Source organism: Amphibalanus amphitrite, unplaced genomic scaffold (assembly GCF_019059575.1).
Source record: "Amphibalanus amphitrite isolate SeventyFive unplaced genomic scaffold, NRLGWU_Aamphi_draft 000818F_arrow, whole genome shotgun sequence".
NCBI classification, from domain to species: domain Eukaryota; kingdom Metazoa; phylum Arthropoda; class Thecostraca; order Balanomorpha; family Balanidae; genus Amphibalanus; species Amphibalanus amphitrite.
The window spans coordinates 21,186-44,449 of NW_024882312.1; the positions used below are offsets into that span (position 1 = coordinate 21,186).

At 50.8% G+C, this 23,264-nt stretch overlaps 1 protein-coding gene across 1 annotated transcript in view; it reads left to right on the forward strand.

The window, feature by feature from the left end:
- Positions 1–2,496: 2,496 nt before the first annotated feature.
- LOC122366595 (junctophilin-1-like) overlaps positions 2,497–23,264 on the forward strand; it is a 53,022-nt gene continuing 32,254 nt past the window's right edge. The window contains exons 1-2 of the mRNA XM_043339012.1: positions 2,497–2,766; positions 11,555–11,766. Of these exons, the coding sequence (XP_043194947.1) occupies positions 2,573–2,766; positions 11,555–11,766 (406 nt within the window). The 5' untranslated portion in view covers positions 2,497–2,572. The remainder of the gene's footprint in view (positions 2,767–11,554; positions 11,767–23,264) is intronic.

Genomic DNA, 23,264 nt, shown 5'->3' on the forward strand with positions numbered 1-23,264 from the left:
AAAAAGTGTCATATACTCATCTGCAACTTCTCTCACAACACGGATATGGACGGCACAGTAATCATTAACAACGAACCAGTACCTGTCGTCTCTACCATGAAACTTCTCGGAGTCCATATTACTTCTGACTTAAAGTGGACGGCAAATACAAATCATATCACAAAAAACGCCTCTCGCAGGCTGTTCATGCTCACAGTCCTCCGTCAGTTCCATGCAGATCTGAGCGATATCCGCGCCGTCTACATCAGCTTCATTCGTCCATGTCTGGAATACTGCTCTCAACTGTGGCACACGGGACTGACACAGCAACAAGCACAAGCAATCGAGCAAGTTCAGAAAAGAGCTTGCAAAATCATGATAGGATACGAAAACTACACCGACTACGCCTCTGCCTGCCAGCTTCTCAACCTCGAGACTCTGAGTGAGCGTCGCGATGCTGTCCTCTGCAAGCTGGCGGCCGACATCCTCGCCAACCCCGCCCACCCACTGTACCCGGGCGAGCAGCTGGCAAATGTGAGGCGCCCTCTGCGCCGGCAGCGAAAGTTTGTCGTACCGCGGGCCAAAACTGAGCGGTATAAAAAGTCCACTGTGCCTGTACTCATAGATCTAATGAACAGGATGTGATCCCCACGTAGATATGTTCGGAGCTCTTTTGAAATGCACTGTGTTTTTAATTTTTGTGGTGCTTTTCACTTCTTCATGTGGTGCCACCATTGCACAGCTCATGTACGGCCTTTTTACCAGTCGTTGACTGTCACGTGGTCAAATAAACCTTTATGTACAGGGTGGGGCAGCATAATCGGGAATAAATATCAAACGGGATTATTTGGTCATGAATCTAAAAATATAGCTCCAAGCACTATTTTAGCAACATCCTATCAATCGGTCACCTTTTACCTATCCCTCATCCTATTTGACCGCCCTCGGCGTCGATGACCTTCTCAAGGCGGGTCCAAAAGCACGCGCATGCACGTGCAACCTCCTGCTTGTCCATGATCGCCCATCAGCTTCGTACCTTGCACTGAAGACTGTTTTTACTAATGATAAGTTGTTCATTAAACTTCTACCAAAAAACGCTCCATGTAAAGAATTTGGTCGGATTTAAATCGGCGGAGTTGAAGGACCAGAAGTTTTTGGTTCATCTCAGGTGGAGGTGCCCTACACAATAACATGTCGTCCTCACTGCAGTACCAGCACGGACAGAGTCCTCGTAAGACGTGATTTGGACCGTCAGTGATCCTCTCTTCCGACGGCTCCACGTGAGTCTGCCAGAGTGCGGTTGTATTTACCAGAGGTGCTCATTTTATCCGGGCTCGATGAAGTAGGGTGCACCACGTGCACCTCCCTTGAAGACCACCCATAGGTCCATCACCCCAACAGGATGTTTACTTTGCATGACCGCTGGAATATTCTCGATACAATCCCCTATATGGCATGCCATTCTTTTTTATCGTATTCCAGTCGGTGATAAGATTTTTTGTCGCTGAAGTTTTGAACATTGTTTCTTTTTAATATGCTCAAGTGCTTCTTCCTTATATTCAAGTGAGTCATCTTGTATGTCCTCTGCTAAGAGTTATTTTACGACGATTACGTTAACCTGTTGTCCTAAGTATCCCCACACAATCCTTATCGTCCGTGATAACACGTTGACCTGCCCAGCAACCTTTACGTGGAATTGCAGGGTTTTAAACAAAATGTTCTTGTTTTACTTGTTTAACATTAGTGTCTATGGGCGCGCGCAAAGCACTTGGAGCACCGTCGAACTATTTTGCTGCTCTTTTCCAGGAAGTTGCATGCTCATGGATGTAGTCATGTCAGATGATGCACAACTTTTGGGCGTTTCATTGCCATAATATAATCTATAAAAATAATGCCATGCCTACTCATGATCAGAGCCCAAAAAGCATTCCCGATTATGCTGCCCCACCCTGTATGTATGTATGTATGTATGTTTGGTGCGAAACATTTCTACTATGATCAGCAACAGCGCGTCTGTTTGCTCGACTTGTTTACCCTGAGTCCACAGCAACTCTGCAACGCACGATAACTGAGTTAGCCAGTGTTTTGGTTCGATATTAAATCTGATATCACGCTCAACCGAGGGGTAATGATCCTGTCTAATTGAAAGGCAATGAAAGTAGCAATAGGGGCTTGCACCGTGCAGCTGAAAACTCTACTCAAAAAGCGTGCTAATTAGTACAGAACACTGCTTAACAAGTCAGCCCGACAGCTCAGACAACCGTGGTGGGACTTCCTGTGACGGCAGTGTGACGCGCCACGGCTCACACCGGCGCGCGTGGCGTGACGCGGCACCGTCATCGCGCCGGTCGCCGGCGGTCGCGAGCTGGCGGCCCGACGCGGCGCCTCCGTCCGCGCTGGCACGCCGCCCGGCCCGCCGCCACGGCATCCGTTGCCCGGCTATCTCCGACGCGACGGCGCGCGCGCACGCGCCGATCGATCGCCGCTGCCGACGACGTCGACGGAGGCCGCGGCGGCGGCGGCGGCGGTGCGACAGCGTCCGAGCGGCGGCGAGTGAGCGGGCGCGGCGCGCAGCGAGCCGCCACCGGAGGCCATGGCGCTGCCCACGGCTAAGCCGCAGGTCAACGGCGGCCGGTTCGACTTTGACGACGGCGGCACGTACTGCGGCGGCTGGGAGGACGGCAAGGCGCACGGCCACGGCGTCTGCACTGGCCCCAAGGCGCAGGGCGAGTACTCGGGCTCGTGGCACTACGGCTTCGAGGTGTCCGGCGTCTACACCTGGCCCAGGTGAGTGGCCCGCCGGCGGCGGCCGACCGATGTTTACCTGACGGCGGCGTGGGGACGATCGATGCGACGTGCCGTCGCGCTGCTACACCTGTACCCGGGGGCTGCCGGTGCGTGCCGCTACTTTGATCTGTCTCTGTGCCGCCGCGCGGCCACCCGGGACTAAGAACGGTTGCCCCATCTTCCAACTGTCACATCTGCTGTTATTGTCTGATGGTCTGTCTCGGGTTGGCTAAACCGTCTTTCTGTCTGGAAGTCTGACAATTTGATCGTTTGACCTGACCACCTAGCCGTCCAACTTCCTGACTGTTGGGTCATCTGACCATCTGTCTGACTATTTGACTGATGAGTTGACCGTCTGACTTATTACTCAACAGTCTGACCATCGTAACCGTCTAAAAGTTCGGTTACCCGATAGTCTGATCGTGTGACCGTACCTGGCCGTGGTCTGACCTTCTAACTCTTTGACCGTCTGACCGTCTGACTGTCTGACCGTCTGACCGTCTGACCGCACCTGAGTCTAACTGGCTAGCCCAGCTGACTTGCGCCATTGTGCCGCGCTGGTGCTCCTCCGAAGTTTCTGGCACCGGCCGAGCCGCCGACCTGACGCCGCTTGTGTCACAGCTGGCGCACGGAGTCTGGCCTCAGAATAGACCCCTGCACTCGGCCCGGGTCGCCCCCGGGTCGCCGGGGCCTAGACGGGGTGCCACGGGTGGACGATGGACCCGTGGGTTGTGGGAATGGACAGAACAGAGGGCGATAAACTGTAATCGGTCGTGGTAGAAACCGTTCCGGATCAAAGGTGGGGTGTCCAGTCGAGCGGTGACACGCGAACAAGCGATCATCCTTGGTGACACTGTCTGCCCTTCGCCTGGGGTCCACAGCAGAGTAAGCTGCACGGCTGGGCCGGAGCTTCCGTTGAGCCCTGCAGTTTCATCGACGAACGTTCCGGCTTCCACGACACACGTCACGCTGGCTCGCCGATCCGGCACTTAATTGGATGAAATGCGGCGCTTGCTTCTTCGTGGAAACTCTTGCCTCAACGTTCTACCGCAAAATAAGGTCTGCACTGCGGACTGCGGAGGATAAATTATGCTGCTCGAATCTTACATGGGCGATAGTTTTCGTGTCTCGGCCCGGATGTAGGCGAAGTTCGTTTCTCAGTAGTGCCGTTGTTCGCATGCGGATCAGCTGGCCCCTCGGCTCACTTAGCTTAAAATCGAATTCCTGCGAACAAAGCATCGTCCAAATGCGTCATTTATCCTCCTTTTCACCCAAGTCCAGGCTGAATTCTTGAGCCGCTGAATGATCACCGGCGACATTCTTTTGCCGACGGCGAGGGGGGACGTCACGTGACTCACGTCACGTCACTTAGTGTCGCGTCACGTCTCGGGGGACAGCGGCGGCCAGCCCTCGGTGACGAACGGCTCGGCAGCTGGCCGCGAGCCTGGTGACGTCAGTGGCCGGTGATGACGTCGGAACGGCTGAATTCCAGAGAGGAACAGCCGCCCGGCGCGGCGCGGCTATCATGGTAGCAGCCCGGTAGAGGGGCCAAGTGATGATTCGCGGGGTTTTTGGACTCAGTTGGCCATTCGCCGCTCGGTTTGAGACGCGATGAGTTGTGTGTTGACGCTCGGATGGCACGGCGCTGAGTCAGATGAAGTGATAGAGAAACACTGCAGACACGGCACAGGCGACGTGTTTTTGTAGCGAGTGTTTCCGAGACGGCAAATTGGCGACGTCCGTGACATTGAGTGTGTTGGAATGTCGCCTAAGCACTTAACTTAATTTTTTCGCAATCGCTGCCAAAGGTCTCGAAGTGCATCACAGCAGGTGTCTTCTAGGTACAGCAACATTTGCTGTAAAATACAGATCTACTTAACAAATTAAAATCACTAATACTTGTGCAAAAATCAGAACTCAGCATTTACTTTGCATGCTATTCGTCTGGAACATAAATTATGCAACAACTCATGTACGCTACTAAAACATTAACTAAACAGCGCGATGTGTTTAGCCCGGAGTGGCCGACTTGAGCGACGGAGTGTCAGAGCAAATCGCAACTCAGGGGCAGCGCGGCACCTTTGATGTTGAAACTGCCAGTCGTCGGACGCTGCTCAAAGGACTCGTGTACCGGGGTCGCTCGACCCCGAGGGTGCACACTGCACACCGTTCTCTCGATATTCGGGTCAAGGTCACAGCTGCAGGGCACTGGAAAGGCCCCCCACCGAGACGATCGAGCGAGGGGACTCACTCTGCTCCGGCAACTAGGTCGGTGCCGGGAGCGCTGTTACTTTGACCCTGAATCGGCCGATCAATAGTTTACATATGCAGCTGCGAAAATAGGTAAAACTGATGGCAGGAAGGCCTTAGTATATGATAGCGTGCAATTCACGTTGGAATGGATACTTTCAAGTTTCAGTAGTTCCTTGGGACAGAAATGTGAATTCATTGCATATAGCAGAGCTTTTACAAAACTTACAAACCCACATAGATGACTACATATGGTCATATTTGACCGGTTAGGTACAACTGACCGGCTACAACCGACCTGTTATAACCCGCGCACCGACGGGGGTCTGCGCCAACTTAGAACCGACGGGGGGGGGCGGATGACCGCCCCCCCCCCCTCTGAGATCTCGAGAACGAAACAAGATAGCGACAAGCGGTAAACGGCATGGGATACGCACGAACAAGGTATACAATTTTTACAAAGGCCATTTTCAGGTCAGGTCAAAGATGACGTCACAAGGGTCAAAAAAGTCAAAATGGTGGCACTCGATATGGAGATAGTTTTTTTTTTCTCGAATAACTTTTGAACCAGTCAAGATAAGAACAAACTAAGGGCATCATCGTGATCCTCTCGTCAATCCACATCGAATGATATAAATGCTGACCTAGAAAGGTCAAGGTCAAAGGTTGACCTCGGGTCACGTGACCTCGAGGTCATCATGTATATCATTCGATGCGCCTTAACGAGCTGAATACAATGAGATCATCCGAAAACAGGGAGTTGATTTTCCCCCATTGACTTATAATGGGGAGGTCGCCAAATTGACCTGACCTTAGGTCATCGATATCAAAATTCCGAGATATACAAATTGTAGCTACTAATGACCTCATAACATCCTGCGACTTTCAAAGGCCTCCGACATCTACATACTGTAGCTCTGGCACGGTGACAAAGTTGCAAAAAAGTGACTTGAGGTTGGGTCATTCAAAGTGACCTGGTGACCGGACCTTAAAAGTAAGGAGATTCAAACTTGCACACAATGTGTAAAATTGATGAGAGAATAGTCGTACCAAATTTCGCGGCGCGGTTTTTCCGCTATCTACGAAAAACCTCAGGGGGGGGGCCGATATCCGCCCCCCCCCGTCGGTGCGCGGGATACTTGACCGGCTATAGCTGAACTGTTTTGACCGACCGTCTAGTTATAATCGACCAGTCTTGATTGACTGGTTATAACATACCAATTATAACTACCGGTTATAGCTGACTGGTTATAGTCGACCAGTTACAACTAACCATTTACAACTTTCATTTACAACTCACCGGTAATAATCAGCCGGTTATACTTAACTGGTTACAATCGATCAACTACAAGTGACTGGTTAAATCGCTCGGTTATTATTCAAGTTCAACATCTGAAAATAATTATTTGGCCACTATCATGTGATATCGGTGCCGGATTGCCGAGCCGTGCATCCCGCTCGCTGCCGTCAGCGGCCGGTCAGTGATCCACCGCCGGTCAGTCAGTTGGCCACGGCCCGCCGCGGCTGTCGTGTCGGTATGAGGTCGGTTTGTGCGCCCACACATCGACCGACGTACCACCCCACCCCCCCCCCCCCCCGCCTGAGGAGGCCCAACTGGGTCACAGCTGATGGCGCACGGGTCAGGTGGTGGGGGAGCGAGTCAGCTGCTGGGGATACGGTCATCTGGCAGATAATTAGGGATCATTGGAGACAGATGGAAGAAAAATAGGTTCGCTGATGACTTGGCTGCGGGAGCCAGGACAGACGCATCTTCTGGTGCGAGGAGGCGCATGGGTCAGATTCTTATCTTGTGGTGGATTGGGTTGCTGAGGGAGCTATCAGCTGAATCGATTTTTCTTTCAGCACAGAGACTAGAGAATGTAGGAAGTAAAGCCTTGGTACCTGGAAATGCGTAGTCAAAACTTCGATGAATCGGATAAAATTTGAAGGAAGCCGTTTGCTATCTTTCTCTTTTGCAAAGTTAGTCGGCAAGATATTTTGTATTCATTCAACAGCCTTAAACACGCAACTTTCCCCAAGTGCTGGATAAACTACATGAACCATGGTTCCGATGAGAAAATGTCGTAACTTCTGTTCATGCTTGAGGGAAGTTAAGCAGACTTAATTTTGCCGAGCATGACCAAGCATTCAATTATACCTATGTTATGTACGGCGCTCGGATTTGAGCATCGGTCATACTCGGATTACAAGAAATACATATTATCTTATCTCTTGCAAGTACAGGCAGATATGTGCATTCATAAAGGCACCCAGATTAGCTCAGTAGATGCGAACTGTTGACGAGCCACATTTCTTTCTTTTGCGTTTGTGGTAGGTAATCTGCGCCTATTTTAATCGGTACCTGCCGGCTGCCCAGACAGTCTCCCTCCATATCCCAGACGGACATATCCTACCCCTCTTCAGAACGGAACGCGTATTTGACAAGCGCTGACAGCTCGGATATAGACTGTCTGTCGGCTGCTGAGGTAGAGCGGCGGAGCGGCAGGCAGAGGGACGGAGCACCGGGCAGAGCGCCGGTGGTGATTGGCGCCGGTGCCGCCTCCTCCCTCTCCTCAACCCGGAAGTGAGAGGAGCTCGTCAAGCGGCCGGAACGGGCGGTCCATCTGCACGGAGTTGGTCAGAGGGGACTGTAACGCGACCAGAGGCTGCAGGAGCGGCGCTGGCAGGATGAGCTGAGGGTGAGGTGTAGTACACGGATGGTATAATTGCGCTAGAAGCAAATGAAGCCGAGGTTATTCCGCTTTGGTATGCGTTTGCGTAATGCTGGGATGATGGGAGCACCAACACACAATTGCAACATAATCAATTGCATTATAACAAACCTAGGCGCTACAATCCTGCGCATCAGACGGATAAACGGGCAACGGCTTTATTTTAGAAGTATTTTCTGCGCTTTCAACAAAAAGTAAGCCGACGAGTTTCTTCTTATGTCTGGGAATGATTTTTTATTCCTATTTTGTTCCTCGACTACATGCCTAAGCCAGTAGGTCTTTGCTCGCTTCCTGCCTCAGTCTCAGTGCTCAGCGTCAGCGTCAGCTTCAGTGTTCAGCCTCTTACTGTCAGTCATCGCTAGCCCTACTGCGGGCTGAATTCCGTCCCCATTTGTCCTTTACTCCTGCATTTCTTTGCACCATTACTCGACCCCGCGGTCGGTGTTACACTGCGGCTTTGTAAGCTGCGGCCGTGGAACAAAAGATCGCCCCCAACAACCAGGAAGCCGTACCGTACCGACTGACCCCGTCAGCTCCACCCTCCAAGGTCACGCAGCCGACGGACGGGCAAACGGAGCAGGTCGTCACTCTTCCCTCCGCAGTCCGAGGGCTCTCCAAGGCTGGAAAAACATCTGGTCAAGGAACGGGGACGGTGAAATGAATTAGTCAGTGGCTCGGAATCTGTGGCGGTTTTTACTGTTATATACTCACCGGAGGTCATCTTTGGGATTTTCTGCCAGAAATATAAACGATACAAATTACGAACTTATGTATTTATCAGTATCCTTCTTGCAGTTCGATCGTGGTTGATGAAGATTATGTAACAAAGTGATAGAAGCTCACGACGCAATATACGCAGAATGGCAGATATGAGATAACACTTTGAAAAAAGCTGTTTTAATTTATTTCGTGCTGTCAGGAATATCGCCCCACCTACCAACTTGTGTTCGTAATGCACCCGGCACAATGATGTAAAGGAAATGGAAGCCATTAGCCAGTAACGTTCAGCACTGCTCCCACTGCCGCTGTTAGAAGTAGGTACGGTGTATCTGTCACAGACCCCAGCCGCGGTATCCGACCAGTAAAATCCCGCAGGCCTGCGGGCGGGTCTCGTTTCCCGGAAACGACAAAAGTCGAGGGCCTCACTAACCACGCTAAGCTCCGTGGTCGGACAGCGTGCTCCGCAATATTAATGAGCTCGGCGGACTGCGGCGTGCTTGGTGGTTTGAGCCGGGACAGACAGGGGTGATGTCATAGGTCACGTGAGCACAAGGGCAAGTCTTGTGCTCTGTGAGCATAGCGGAAAGCTGCCTTATATACCGGATGGATGGCTGGTTGCGAAAAACCATAATTACATAAACCAAGTCCTAACACCAAACAGGCGCTCTCTGTTTCCAAGAAACTGGTGAGCCGCAGGACTCAGCGGTAAAACGGACCAGACCGGAAATCGAGCACGGGTCACTGGAATCAAACTGGGGCAATGCATAGAAGACTGCGGGATGTTTTTATTTTGCGCCTTTTAAATAGTCGACACTCGGCATCGTGTATACGTCAGCGTCTCTACATAAATAATCACGGATCAGGAAAGCCGTTCGACCGTAGAGCCGGTCACGACTTCGGACCCGAGTTCTCCGACTCTATACCCTCAAGTACTATGATGCACACACTCGCAGCGCAGGGTGGAATTAGCAATAGTGTACGACTTGATTGCAGTAGCGGGAAACTCTTTTCCCGGACCGGGTCTAGGACGTTCCCAGGATTACGCGTATTTTCATTGGGCTTGAACAGCAGCAGTGTTATTGCAACTCGAGCTGACTTTGATCTCTTAGTGGTCTTCTTTTGCCTGATGAATATTAGGTACGCGGTTTTTCCTTGAACTCGTACATTTTCAGAAAATGATTTCAGGCTCTGTGGTTCTGAGGTACCTACTTTTGCACAAAGTTTTAGGCTGCAGGAATGTTAAAATGTGTGCCACGTGGAGGTGTCTACCAAATCCTGGATTCGTCGAAAGGCGCAAGACTTATCGCCAACGAATATGTCCCTGTTACGGTCGTCTATTTACTATGTAAGCTGTAGGTATTATCCCCCACCAAAAACAAAAAGCAAAAAAAAAAGAAAAAAAAAGAAAAACATAAAATAGTAGAGTGTAGTGTCCCTCTAAAAATATTTTCTTGGTTTACCTGTCCTTCTGCGAACTCTAAGCGGTGCCATCGGCGATAGGTCAGCGGGCCAGGTCTGTTTGGGTTGGCCGGGCCGTCCGGTCGGCGGGCGCCGGTCCCACCGGGGCCGCCAGGCCCGGGGCCGGATTCTGGACCAGCCCCGAGCCGCTATTGTCCCTCAACTCCGGACTCAAGGAGGGTGACAGGGCGGCGATCGTCGGGCTGGACACTGGACAGTTTGTTTACCAAACTAAACGATTCTCCTATCGGGCTGGAGTGTCGGCTTGCCTGTTGACGAGTCTGCTTGTTGGTCTGGTCAGGCAGCTCGCGGGCTTTGAGGCTTGCTTACATTTGAATGATCTGCTTGCTGGACTGAGCCATTTTCTCGCTGCGGGACTGAGTCGCTTGCTCACCGGACGGAGCCGGCCATTTGCTGGACTGAACCGTCAACCCGCCGGACTGAGCCGTCTACTCGTATGTATGTAGGTGCTGGACTGGGCCATCTATTCGCTGCACTGAGCTTGGTTGAGCCTAGGCTTGATGACCTGAGCCATTCGCTCGCTGTACATACATACTACCCGTACTGGGTTGTGTGCTAACATGCTAGTGATATGGCTCAGGGTGGAAAAGCTCAGAAACGGATGCTGAGAACACAATGGTCACGGAACTGCGGTTGATTCCTTTGAGATATCGGAAGAACGTATAGAGCTAACAGCACTGTTCTCTGTGTTATTGACTGCAAAGAACTGGCACGGACAGACGCTTACATACACACGTGCTGACGACGACGCGTAATAGTTGCATTCGTCAGGCCCGGCCGTATAGTGCAAACATCCGGTGGTATTACAACATAAATTGTCCAAAACTATTAACATTTACTCCACGGAGCTTGTCAGGTATTTTCTGCGTGTACAATGGAGGGCATTACCACTTCGAAACGACTACTAGATCAATTTTATTACGACACTCTTACAACAATCGACATCAAACTCCTGTTATAACTCTGCCGTGCCTATATATCTGATGTATGTACTGAGTCATTAGCGTCCGGGGTATCTACCTACTCACACAACGTCGCACCTGTGTGTCGCATATTGGATTCAGTCGTATGATGCAATTGTAATGTCAAAGGTAGACATCATTACAATAATGATCTGCTAATCGTCATAGGGCTGGATGCATAAATTGGGTGTTTGTAACTCATTTGAGTTGAATGCTGCGCGTAGTTTCCAAGTCGATGTCCATAAACTGAACCGGCACCGAGCATTTGTAGACGGAATTGGGGAGGACAAGACGTGTGTATGGATTATGCTATAGCCGCGCTTCCATTAGACATCCAACGAGACGCTGAACGCATCTTACTGGCGTGAAATTCCCTAACCGTTTTTCACTTTATGAGAGCCTTCATTATAATTTTTCGTAAATGTTATCACATTCAAAGCTACTTCCCGTAATCATTCTTCCCCGGTAATCTTGGCTGCGCCACCGGGGTAAAGACCTTGTATTCCGTCGATCCTTCTGACTCTGACATAATGACCCTGATAACCTCACGTTGACATGGCCTGACCTCTGTTGACCTGAGTGGACCCGTGCTGACCAGCTCCGCCCTACACCCCCCGTTACTGACCTGTGACCTCTGCGTTTCAGCGGCAGCACCTACGAGGGTCATTGGCAGAACGGGCGGCGCCACGGCCTGGGTGTGGAAACACGCGGCCGATGGCTCTACCGCGGCGAGTGGACGCAGGGCTTCAAAGGCCGCTACGGCGTGCGCCAGTCGACCACCTCGTCGGCCAAATACGAGGGCACCTGGGCCAACGGCCTGCAGGACGGCTACGGCTCCGAGACGTACGCCGACTCAGGTGGGTCCCGCACGGGCCAGGAGGGTCCCAGTGAACTCAGGTGGGTCCCACGGGCCAGGAGGGTCCCAGTGAACTCAGGTGGGTCCCACGGACCAGGAGGGACCCAGTGAACTCAGGTGGGTCCCACGGACCAGGAGGGACCCAGTGAACTCAGGTGGGTCCCACGGGACAGGAGGGTCCTAGTGAACTCAGGTGGGTCCCGACAGGATCTGGTGGGTGAACTGATGGGCATTGTGGAAAAAGTGACAACATCGTTTTGCAGCGCAGTGTAAACGCGCCGGTATCGATATTGCTACGAGCCACGAGATGAATTTTAAAATGAAAACTTCAATAGGTCTTGTAATCACTTCGACCAGCGCCCATTTTGATCGTGACATTATACAATGAACACCCTCACCACGTACATCCTGTCCAATGTCTATTGTCCACTCTGTCCATTGTCCACTGTCCAGTGTCTATTCGGGGCCAGCCGGCCATCTGTGATCAGCCGGCCGTCCCACCGCTGCCAGATAGCAATCGGCGTCAGACAAACACCAGACTGGACCGCTGCTGTACCGCCTGGCAGCCCTCCCCTGACAGTCCCTGGAAGGGCGGCGGGGAAACAGTGGCCCGCAATCAAGCTGTATTGCTGCATTGTGACGCTAGGCATATGATTTCAGATTTCAGATTTCAGATTTATTTGGCGAAAGATCCACATTATCACACACTTTTCACACTTTTCACAATCGCACGTCAGCAATTCAAACGTTAAAAACCATTGACCTATAACCAGTAAAACGCCTTTTGGGCGAAGAACGAGCGAGCGAGATAGTGAGCCCTGCACGTGCGGAAGGGCGAGAGGGTGCTTCCAACGGGCTTGTGCAAAGCACCCTTCTAACCGGTCGCTAGCGGTGTGCCAAATTTGAACGCAATCGGCCCAGCCGTTCCTGAGATCTGGAAGCGGCATTCTGCACGTGCGCACGTGCAAACGGGGTCCAAAATGACTTTTGCACGGCACCCTACTAACTGGTCCCCAACCGTGTACCAAATTTGAGCGCAATCGGCCCAGTCGTTCTCGAGATCTGGAAACGCCCCCTGCACGTGCGCACGTGCAGTAGCACCCTAACCGCAACACATGGGAATGCAATGCCTGGTGGGTGCCTACCTGTATGCCAAGTTTCAGCGAAATCGCCCCAGTAATTACCGAGTTACTGAAATGGGAACAAATTTGGCACCTCTTATTGTTGTATTTTGCACGTGCACTGGGGGTGACCCACATACATCGAGAGTATCCTATTTTGGGAAGAAGGGATGCTGCTACCCTACAAAAATTACCGCAAGTCAATCGCCCAAGAGGCTGCTGAGATATGAGCCTCTCAAAATCACTACTTTTGCAAAACAGCTTGAACACCCCTGACTTTTCACGTGGCACGTGCCACGACGGTCACTGAGATGTATCAAAAGTAGTCAATTACGGGGTAGAAGGGATGGGGCTACCCAACAAAAAAGACCGCAGGCCAATCGATCCAGCGGTTGCTGAGATATAAGCCTCTCAAAAGCGTTACAGGCCGGGCCGGGCCGGGCCGGGCCGCTCATACTGAGATTTTTCCGTTATATTGAAAAGACTCACTTCGCTCGCTGCGCTCGCTCGCTCGTAATAAGTATAGACAGACTACACTGGCTTAATCAGCGCCTGAAGGCCGTTCCCGCTGAGCGACACTAGCGCCACCGTACGTGTAAGGGCACGAACTAATGACACAATGCTTTGTCTATGGGAAAAACGCGAAAGTTTATCAACTTCTTTCTCGTAAATAATACGACGGAAGGGAACGAGACTACGTCTACAATGTAGAAGCGTCCAAGCTTAATCACCTGAACATAGCACAAAGTCATAGGTTGAGGGACACGGCACGCGCCACGTGCCATATAAGTGGTGACAAATTTGTTCGATCTACAATAACTTTACAACGACTGGGTTGATTGAGCTGAAACTTGGCATGTCAGTGGACATGCAAATGATAATGCATTTCCACGTGTCACGGTTAGGGTGCTGCTGCACGTGCGCACGCGCAGGGGACGCTTCTAGATCTCGAGAACGGCTGGGCCGATTGCGCTCAAATTCGGTACGCCGTTAGGGACCGTTTGACAGGGTGCCGTGCACAAGTCAGTTTGGGTCCAGCTTGCACGTGCGCACGTGCAGGGGTCGCCTCCACATCTCGAGAGTGGCTGGGCAGATTGTGCTCAAATTTGGTACACCGTTAGGGACCGTTTGGCAGGGTGCCGTGCACAAGTCAGTTTGGGTCCACCTTGCAAGTGCGCACGCGCAGGGGTCGCTTCCACATCTCGAGAACGGCTGGGGAGATTGCGCTCAAATTTGGTACACCGGTAGCGACCGTTTAGGAGGGTGCCGTGCTTAAGTCCATTTGGGTCCAGTTTGCACGTGCACACGAGCACTTTCACATCTCGAAAGCGGCTTTGCCATTGCGCTCAGAATCATCATTTATTGATCCGTTAAAGGAGCATTCGGCTTCACTATTACGTAGTTTGCAGGTCTCATGCGCGTTTCTCTTCATGATTGCGAATTCGATTAATACAGTATGTTAGTTGATTTGACAATATGTATTGTGTATTTAAGATGAAGCTCAGCAGTAACATTCATGACATCATCAAAGCATCGTCAAAGCATATGAACTATGAATACATGAAAATAATGTTCATGGTCGTACATAGACTGTGGGATGAGTGGCGATATACTCATACCAATCTGAGTGCACATAATGATGCATCATTTCATTCACCCATGAGCCTCTTTAACCCGCGCCCGGGTGGGTGGGCCTTTCAGCCAACTTCGCCATTGCGATGGGAGGAGGGGGGACGTATTTGTCCACGCCATATTATCTCGCAAAGGAAGAAAGGTAGAAAGATGCGGAAAAGGCAGTAGGTAGCTCGCTATAAGAACTTTGAGAATCATCAGACAATTTTTCGATCAGTTCATCGCTAAAGGTCACTGGTGTCTGGTGATCACCAAAAGTTCACGAATTCTGTTTTCTATTTTAACAACGTTCCACAAATCAGCGCACACAAGTAAATGAGGGGCCTTCTGCTCTTGAACACTTATGTTGAGCCACGCAAGAAATAATTAAGCCAGTCATTAGCAGGTCACACTTGGTAGGCATTTCGACTGTTGCAGTCTTGCTGAGCTTCCATTCATTTCTTGACGGCTCCAGCCTCCACCGTGTTTAATTGCAGTAGCAACTTACAACTGAAGTTCGTCAATCTTTTTTACTTTATATCTTGGCCACAAGTCGGGCTATGTCTGGTTCAGTTGGCAGATGAATTTCAGCACACTCCAGAAGCCTTTCAGCAACAGGAACATAGGCCTGTGCCTTCTTAGGTAGACCTTGGGTAGACCTCTTCCAAACCGTTTCTTATGACATTTGTTAAGATTGCAAGTGTCTCTCAGTTTTTTTCTTCTCTTGACTCTAGCCATTATGATAAAATTATCAGTGTCTGGCTGCTCTAGCAGATAAACAGGATAAATTTAAAGAAAATGAAATAAAATGCTTTAATTACATAGATACCAAATATCTCAGATCACACTGCTTGAAATGCTTGCTGTAATAACGTAAGTCAATTTTATCGCCTTGAAATGATTCACTTATCACGTGCAATATGTGCATGATATTTGTTTGTGCTCTTTATTGGTGGCAAACTATCTTTTCTTGTTTAATATGCACAGGATTGTCAACACACCTTATGCAATTTGCAATGCGGCAACAATAAATGATGCCGAGGACTTTGTTTATTCCGTTACCATGGAGACGATTTCGTGAGGCTTGACTTCAAACCTTAAACGTTTAAATAAATGTTTTGTAGTAAATGTAAGCGTTCTGATACACATTTAAAAATAAATTAACGTTAAATATTTAACACACTTTTATTTCTACGTCCGTGCTTAAAGGTTAGGATTGCCCTTATCCTGCGCTGTAATTTCAGAAAACAATTTGCTTCTTTGGTCGACGTGGAACGCCGCAAAAACGTGAGTAGTTCGTCTATAATGTATGACTTAAGAGTCATGTTACCTTTTCCTCAAGTTATAATGAATATGAAATAATATTTTCGGAGTTTCTTGAGTGATATATATTGAAAAATTGATAGCAAATATTTCGATACTCGTAGTGGTACCTTTTTCAATGCGAGTGATGCACAGTGCGAGCTTTGTTAAGCACAACAAAATAACACAATTCCCATGCAATCGGTGGAGCTGGGTCCTCCAGTGCAGATAAAATAACCTATACGATACCGCCTTCCATGGGTGTCGATTTGTATACCTTTGGGGGTGCTGCAGCACCCCCAATGCTCAAATGAGCACCCCCAATGGTTTTCCGGGCACCCCCAATGATTTTGTCCCTCAATAACTCCCACTAACTCTGCTTGAGGAAAATAATTGTTCTGCAGTCTTTCACTACAAAAAATAAAACAATTACGCAATTTACAAGGCATGAAATAAAGATGTAAAGAAAAGAAAAGTTAGTTTTAAGAAGAAGGGCGAAAAAGACGGTAAATTGCAAAGACACTTGTATTGGTCCGTCGTACACGGGTGTCGGACTCTTAGAGCTGCTGGTGCGTACCCTTTACAAGCCGGCAGGGGGCTCCAGAGACCGGCGACGGGCCCTCAGAGGCCGGCAAAGGGCCATCAGAGGCCGGTGGTACCTTCAGAAACCCTGTGGGGTCGTCTTTAGAGACCGGAACGGACTCAGACGCCGATGGGGCCCTCAGAGTCGCCGGTGTGGGGCCTTCAAATGTCACCGGTGGCAGGGTGGCCGTCACATGCGCACTAGTGGGGCCTTCAGAAGCTACGATGCTGGGCCCTCAGAGCCGCCGATATAGGGCCTTAAGAGGCACTAGTGTGGGGCCCTCAGATATGGCAATGTGGGGCCCTCGGACTGGAGGCGCCGGTGTGGGGGCTTCGCAGTCGCCGGTGACGGCCCTCACAGGCGCCGTTGTGGGGGCTCTCAGAGACACTGGTTTAGGGCCATCACAGGCGCGCGTGGGGCCCTCAGAACTGCTGTTACGGAACGGACCCTTCATGGGCCGACAAAAAGATATCAAGAGGTCACCGGTGCCTTTAGGAGCCTTGTGGGGTTCTCAGAGACTGGCATGGTGCGCTCAGACGCCGCTGGGAACCTCCGAGTCACCTGTGTGAGCCGTCAGGGTCGCTGGTAACTGACAATGGCCCTCAGAACCGCCCATGTAGGGTTTTTAAAGGCATTGGTGTAGGGCCTCAGAGTTAGGGGTGTGGGGCCCTCAGGGACGCCGGTGTGGCGCTCAGGGGCGCCGGTGAGGGCCCTTACAGTCGCCGTTATATGGGCCCTCAGAGAAATGGGTGTGGGGCCATTATAGGCGGGTGTGCAGCTCCTAGAGCTGGCCCCCTATAGGCCGGTTAAGACCCCCAGCAAGTGGCCCTCAGAGGCTGGCTTGGGGCCCTTATGGAGATCTTAATGTTGGTACTTGTGGGCCCATGAGGTGTTCTTACGAGCCCTGTGGGGCCCTTCTGAGTCTAAATATAGCCAACGTGGACCCTCAGCGGCCAATTGACGCCGCAGGGCCCCTCAGGCCCGAATAACCCGATGGGCCCCTGAACCTGATGGGGGGGGGGGAATCCCGTGATTATCAGTACCTTATGGGGATACCCAACCATGCCTTGCACGGTTGTGCCCCATGGCAAAGCTGCAATCTTTCACCCGGTGCAGGAGTTGAGCACCCCCAACCATTTTGAAAAATCGACACCCCTGCCGCCTTCCTAAGAACTTATACAATATCACTGTCTATCACGGAATTTTAATTAAATATTTAGACAATCAGCGCTAATTTAATAAAAAGAGCGTCACTTCAGTTACAGGTAAGTCACACTTACACAAGGTGACCCCCCCCCCCCTCGCGTGTTCGTTCAGCGTGCCAACCACTATTTTTTTAGCACAATGTCCCATATTGGGCTCAGCTGGACGCCACCGCTGTGGAGATTCATTGACGGGCGCAGCTGTCGGATCTCGATGGCCTCCCTGATTTTACGTTTTTTCCAGTGGCGTTCGATGGCTAGGGTTCTCGCCTCGAACGGGTTCAAGTCACCGCCACAGGTACAAAAGTGTCTGGCCGTCGCTGACGTATCGCAGCGTCCGTGCTTGATATCGGCGGTGTGCTCCTTCAATCTGTCCTGTTTTGGTCGCCCTGACTCTCCGATATAGCTGGAGCCGCACGAGCACTTTATCTCATATACGGCCCCTTTCTTCTTGCTCTGCTCCACGGGATCTTTGACGTTAACCAGGTGACCCCTCAATCGCTTGGATTTGTGAGCTACCTTGATTCTGTGTGGCCTGAGAACCTTGGCTATCCTTTCGCTGAGACCTGGGACGTAGGGCACTGCCGCATAGGCTTCTTGGTCTCTGGCGGCGGCTTCCCCCTGTACGGTCTGGCTGGCGTCACGGCGTCTCATAGCCCTCTTGATAAACGGCTCCGGATAGCCATTGGCTACGAACACATCCCGTATCTTGCTCTTCTCCTCCTTCACACTTGACATGTCGCTGCAGACCCGTCTTGCTCTGGCTTCCATGCATCTTATTAGACCAGCTTTCATGGCCGCGGGGTGGCTCGAGTTGTACTTCAGGTACACGTTTGATGCGGTCGCCTTCCGGTAGACTGAGGTGCCCAGCCGACCTTCTGACCTCTGGACAAGAACGTCCAAAAACGGCAGTTTCTGGTCCACCTCCCGCTCCAGTGTAAACTGGATACTTGGGCAGAAATCGTTCAACCGCTGGTGGAACTCTTGCAGAGCTTCATCGCCGTGGGGCCACAGGATGAAAGTGTCGTCAACATAGCGTCTCCAGAGTGTGGGCTTCAGAGTGGCGGATATCAGGATGGACTGCTCCAAATGTTCCATATAGGCATTCGCCAAGACGACAGATAGGCTGAGCCCCATCGGAGCGCCCTCCTTCTGCTCGTAGAATGCACCTAGGCATAGGAAGTAGCGACATTCCAAGCAGGCCAACATGAGCTTCCGTATGGAATCCACGCCGATCTCACTCCTTTCAAACAGGGTGTCATCTTCAGCCAGCTTGTCACAAATGACGTCAACCGCCTCCTGCACCGGAACTCTGGTGAAGAGTGACACGACATCAAAGCTCATCATTTCTTCAGATCCATTCAAATCCAGCTGCTTTAGCTCATCAACAAATGAGCTCGAATTGGGCACCGTGTACTCGGTCTTCCCTAGAGCAGGACTGATGATCTTGGTCAAGTAGGCGGCTATGCCGTAAGCGGGGGAGCCAATCATGGAAGTGATCGGGCGCAGAGGTACTCCCTCCTTGTGGATCTTTGGAAGACCGTACATCCGAGGCGCTGATGAATGGCTGGGCTTCAGTTTCTTAGCTAGCTCTTCTGACATTTGACCTCTCCGACAGATGTCGTCTACTACACTCCGCATTTGTCTCTCTCGCTTGGCTGTAGGATCTCTGTCAACTCTAACATAGGCTGGGTCGTCAAGAAGTTGTGACATCTTATCGCGGTAGTCCTCGGCTGATAGCACGACTGTCGTGTTACCCTTGTCAGCGGGGAGAATTTTGATATCAGCGCGTTTTCCTAGGTCTCTCAGAGCCTTTCTTTCAGCTGCGGTCAGATTATCATTCGTGGGCTGACTTCTGGATCTGGTGAGCATATTGCTGACTCTCGACCTTACGACATTCGCATCTCTTTCCGCGACCTTTGAGAGGCTGGCTTCCACAGCGCAGATAATTTCTTTCACTGGAAGTCTGTCAGGCGTAGGAGCGAAGCTTAGCCCTTTCTCCAGAACACTGAGCTCGTTTGGGGTCAGCTCATGACCGCTCAGGTTTTCAACCGACTTTGTGATGACCGTGTTCTTACGTACGCTGGATCTCTCCTTGTCTGATAGGAGTGCGGCAAACTTCTTGCGTTGGGTCCTCTTTATTGCTTCAAAAACACCACTTTCAGCCTTGTCGGTAGCCTGCTGCACCGAGTTGAAGTCGGCCTCTGACATGGTGTTCTGCAGCGAGAGAATAACCCTACTCTTCGTTTTCAGTTCAGCTGCCTTCCTCCGTTTCAGACTATTGATTTGATCCCTGACAAGCGCGTGTTCAGCAATCTTCAAAATATTACTTGCCTTAGTTGATGATAAGACGCAACGAAGCTTCATACCTTTTGGCACGATCCCGTTGTCCCGGCACCGAATCAGGAATATTATATGATTGGTTATTTTGGCTAGCTTGCACTTAACGGTTTTCAGCACTGTCGTAAGATGGTATATTCTCCCTCCGTAGAGCTCCGTAATGTATGACTTAAGAGTCATGTTACCTTTTCCTCAAGTTATAATGAATATGAAATAATATTTTCGGAGTTTCTTGAGTGATATATATTGAAAAATTGATAGCAAATATTTCGATACTCGTAGTGGTACCTTTTTCAATGCGAGTGATGCACAGTGCGAGCTTTGTTAAGCACAACAAAATAACACAATTCCCATGCAATCGGTGGAGCTGGGTCCTCCAGTGCAGATAAAATAACCTATACGATACCGCCTTCCTAAGAACTTATACAATATCACTGTCTATCACGGAATTTTAATTAAATATTTAGACAATCAGCGCTAATTTAATAAAAAGAGCGTCACTTCAGTTACAGGTAAGTCACACTTACACAAGGTGACCCCCCCCCCCCCTCGCGTGTTCGTTCAGCGTGCCAACCACTATTTTTTTAGCACAATGTCCCATATTGGGCTCAGCTGGACGCCACCGCTGTGGAGATTCATTGACGGGCGCAGCTGTCGGATCTCGATGGCCTCCCTGATTTTACGTTTTTTCCAGTGGCGTTCGATGGCTAGGGTTCTCGCCTCGAACGGGTTCAAGTCACCGCCACAGGTACAAAAGTGTCTGGCCGTCGCTGACGTATCGCAGCGTCCGTGCTTGATATCGGCGGTGTGCTCCTTCAATCTGTCCTGTTTTGGTCGCCCTGACTCTCCGATATAGCTGGAGCCGCACGAGCACTTTATCTCATATACGGCCCCTTTCTTCTTGCTCTGCTCCACGGGATCTTTGACGTTAACCAGGTGACCCCTCAATCGCTTGGATTTGTGAGCTACCTTGATTCTGTGTGGCCTGAGAACCTTGGCTATCCTTTCGCTGAGACCTGGGACGTAGGGCACTGCCGCATAGGCTTCTTGGTCTCTGGCGGCGGCTTCCCCCTGTACGGTCTGGCTGGCGTCACGGCGTCTCATAGCCCTCTTGATAAACGGCTCCGGATAGCCATTGGCTACGAACACATCCCGTATCTTGCTCTTCTCCTCCTTCACACTTGACATGTCGCTGCAGACCCGTCTTGCTCTGGCTCTGGCTTCCATGCTTCCATGAGCAAGACGGGTCTGCAGCGACATGTCAAGTGTGAAGGAGGAGAAGAGCAAGATACGGGATGTGTTCGTAGCCAATGGCTATCCGGAGCCGTTTATCAAGAGGGCTATGAGACGCCGTGACGCCAGCCAGACCGTACAGGGGGAAGCCGCCGCCAGAGACCAAGAAGCCTATGCGGCAGTGCCCTACGTCCCAGGTCTCAGCGAAAGGATAGCCAAGGTTCTCAGGCCACACAGAATCAAGGTAGCTCACAAATCCAAGCGATTGAGGGGTCACCTGGTTAACGTCAAAGATCCCGTGGAGCAGAGCAAGAAGAAAGGGGCCGTATATGAGATAAAGTGCTCGTGCGGCTCCAGCTATATCGGAGAGTCAGGGCGACCAAAACAGGACAGATTGAAGGAGCACACCGCCGATATCAAGCACGGACGCTGCGATACGTCAGCGACGGCCAGACACTTTTGTACCTGTGGCGGTGACTTGAACCCGTTCGAGGCGAGAACCCTAGCCATCGAACGCCACTGGAAAAAACGTAAAATCAGGGAGGCCATCGAGATCCGACAGCTGCGCCCGTCAATGAATCTCCACAGCGGTGGCGTCCAGCTGAGCCCAATATGGGACATTGTGCTAAAAAAATAGTGGTTGGCACGCTGAACGAACACGCGAGGGGGGGGGGGTCACCTTGTGTAAGTGTGACTTACCTGTAACTGAAGTGACGCTCTTTTTATTAAATTAGCGCTGATTGTCTAAATATTTAATTAAAATTCCGTGATAGACAGTGATATTGTATAAGTTCTTAGGAAGGCGGTATCGTATAGGTTATTTTATCTGCACTGGAGGACCCAGCTCCACCGATTGCATGGGAATTGTGTTATTTTGTTGTGCTTAACAAAGCTCGCACTGTGCATCACTCGCATTGAAAAAGGTACCACTACGAGTATCGAAATATTTGCTATCAATTTTTCAATATATATCACTCAAGAAACTCCGAAAATATTATTTCATAGTTCGTCTATACTTATTATAGGTCAATGTTAAAAACAGGAAGAGGTCGGCCAAAGTGGCCACACGGATGCACGTGACGATGTTTTAAACACTCCTTATACTAAAAATATGCTGCTTTAGCTGGTGTTTGAAGGACACACCTGGCTCGGTAACTGGGAGCTGGTTGAAAGCTTGTACAGCCCCATAGCACAGCCTGCGTCGTCCCGCTTCCGTTCGGATGCGTGGGAGAGCAAGTTCAGAGGCGCGTCGCGTATTATGAGCGTGTCTCTGTCTCGCCGTCTGACCGAGCGTGTCGGCTATTTCCTCGGGCTGACCACTGACAAGAACGCTGCGCAAACTACACACGCGGCAGTACATCGCCATCTCAGATGCAGTGAACCACCCCATATCATGGAATACATCGGAGATATGGTCCCGTTTTCGTTTCCCGGACACTACACGTGCACAGAAGTTCAGAATCTTCTGAACGCGGTGTAACTGGGTCTGGCCACAAGTCCCGTACACTGACATGCAATATCTCACGATTGATATAACAAGAGCTTGAACTATTGGCTCATAGGCGTAGGAACGTTTTCGAAAGTGGGGGGGCCAGGGTCCCAGAGGTCCAAAACCTAACCTACCCCCAAAATCCGATTTCTCCTCGGATTTCGGCCACTTTGTTTTCGCAAACATGCTCAGAGGTAAAAAAAAAATCGAGACAAAAAAAGAAAAAAAAATTGGTTGAAATTTCAGGGAGTCTCCCGTCCATAAGCTCAAACTGATGGACGCGTTCCCCTGACCTCCGCAGCCGTTGGCACCCTTGCAAATTCCAGAGGCATCCAGCAACTTTTTCATTACGAGCAAGCGTGAAACGTGCAAAGCGAGTCTTTTCAATATACCTATAAAAAGCAGCATGAACGGCCCAGCTAGGCTCAGCCAGGCCTATAACGTTTTTAAGAGGTTTTATATCAGCGACCACTGCAACTGGGCTGATTGACTATCACTTATCAGAGGCCGGTGTGGGATTTTTAGACGGTCTGGGCCTTCAGAGGCCAGTTTAACCCTCCACGGCCCGGTCCTATAGGTTTTCTACATACGCGCTGGCCGAAGGGGCGGGCCGGCGGG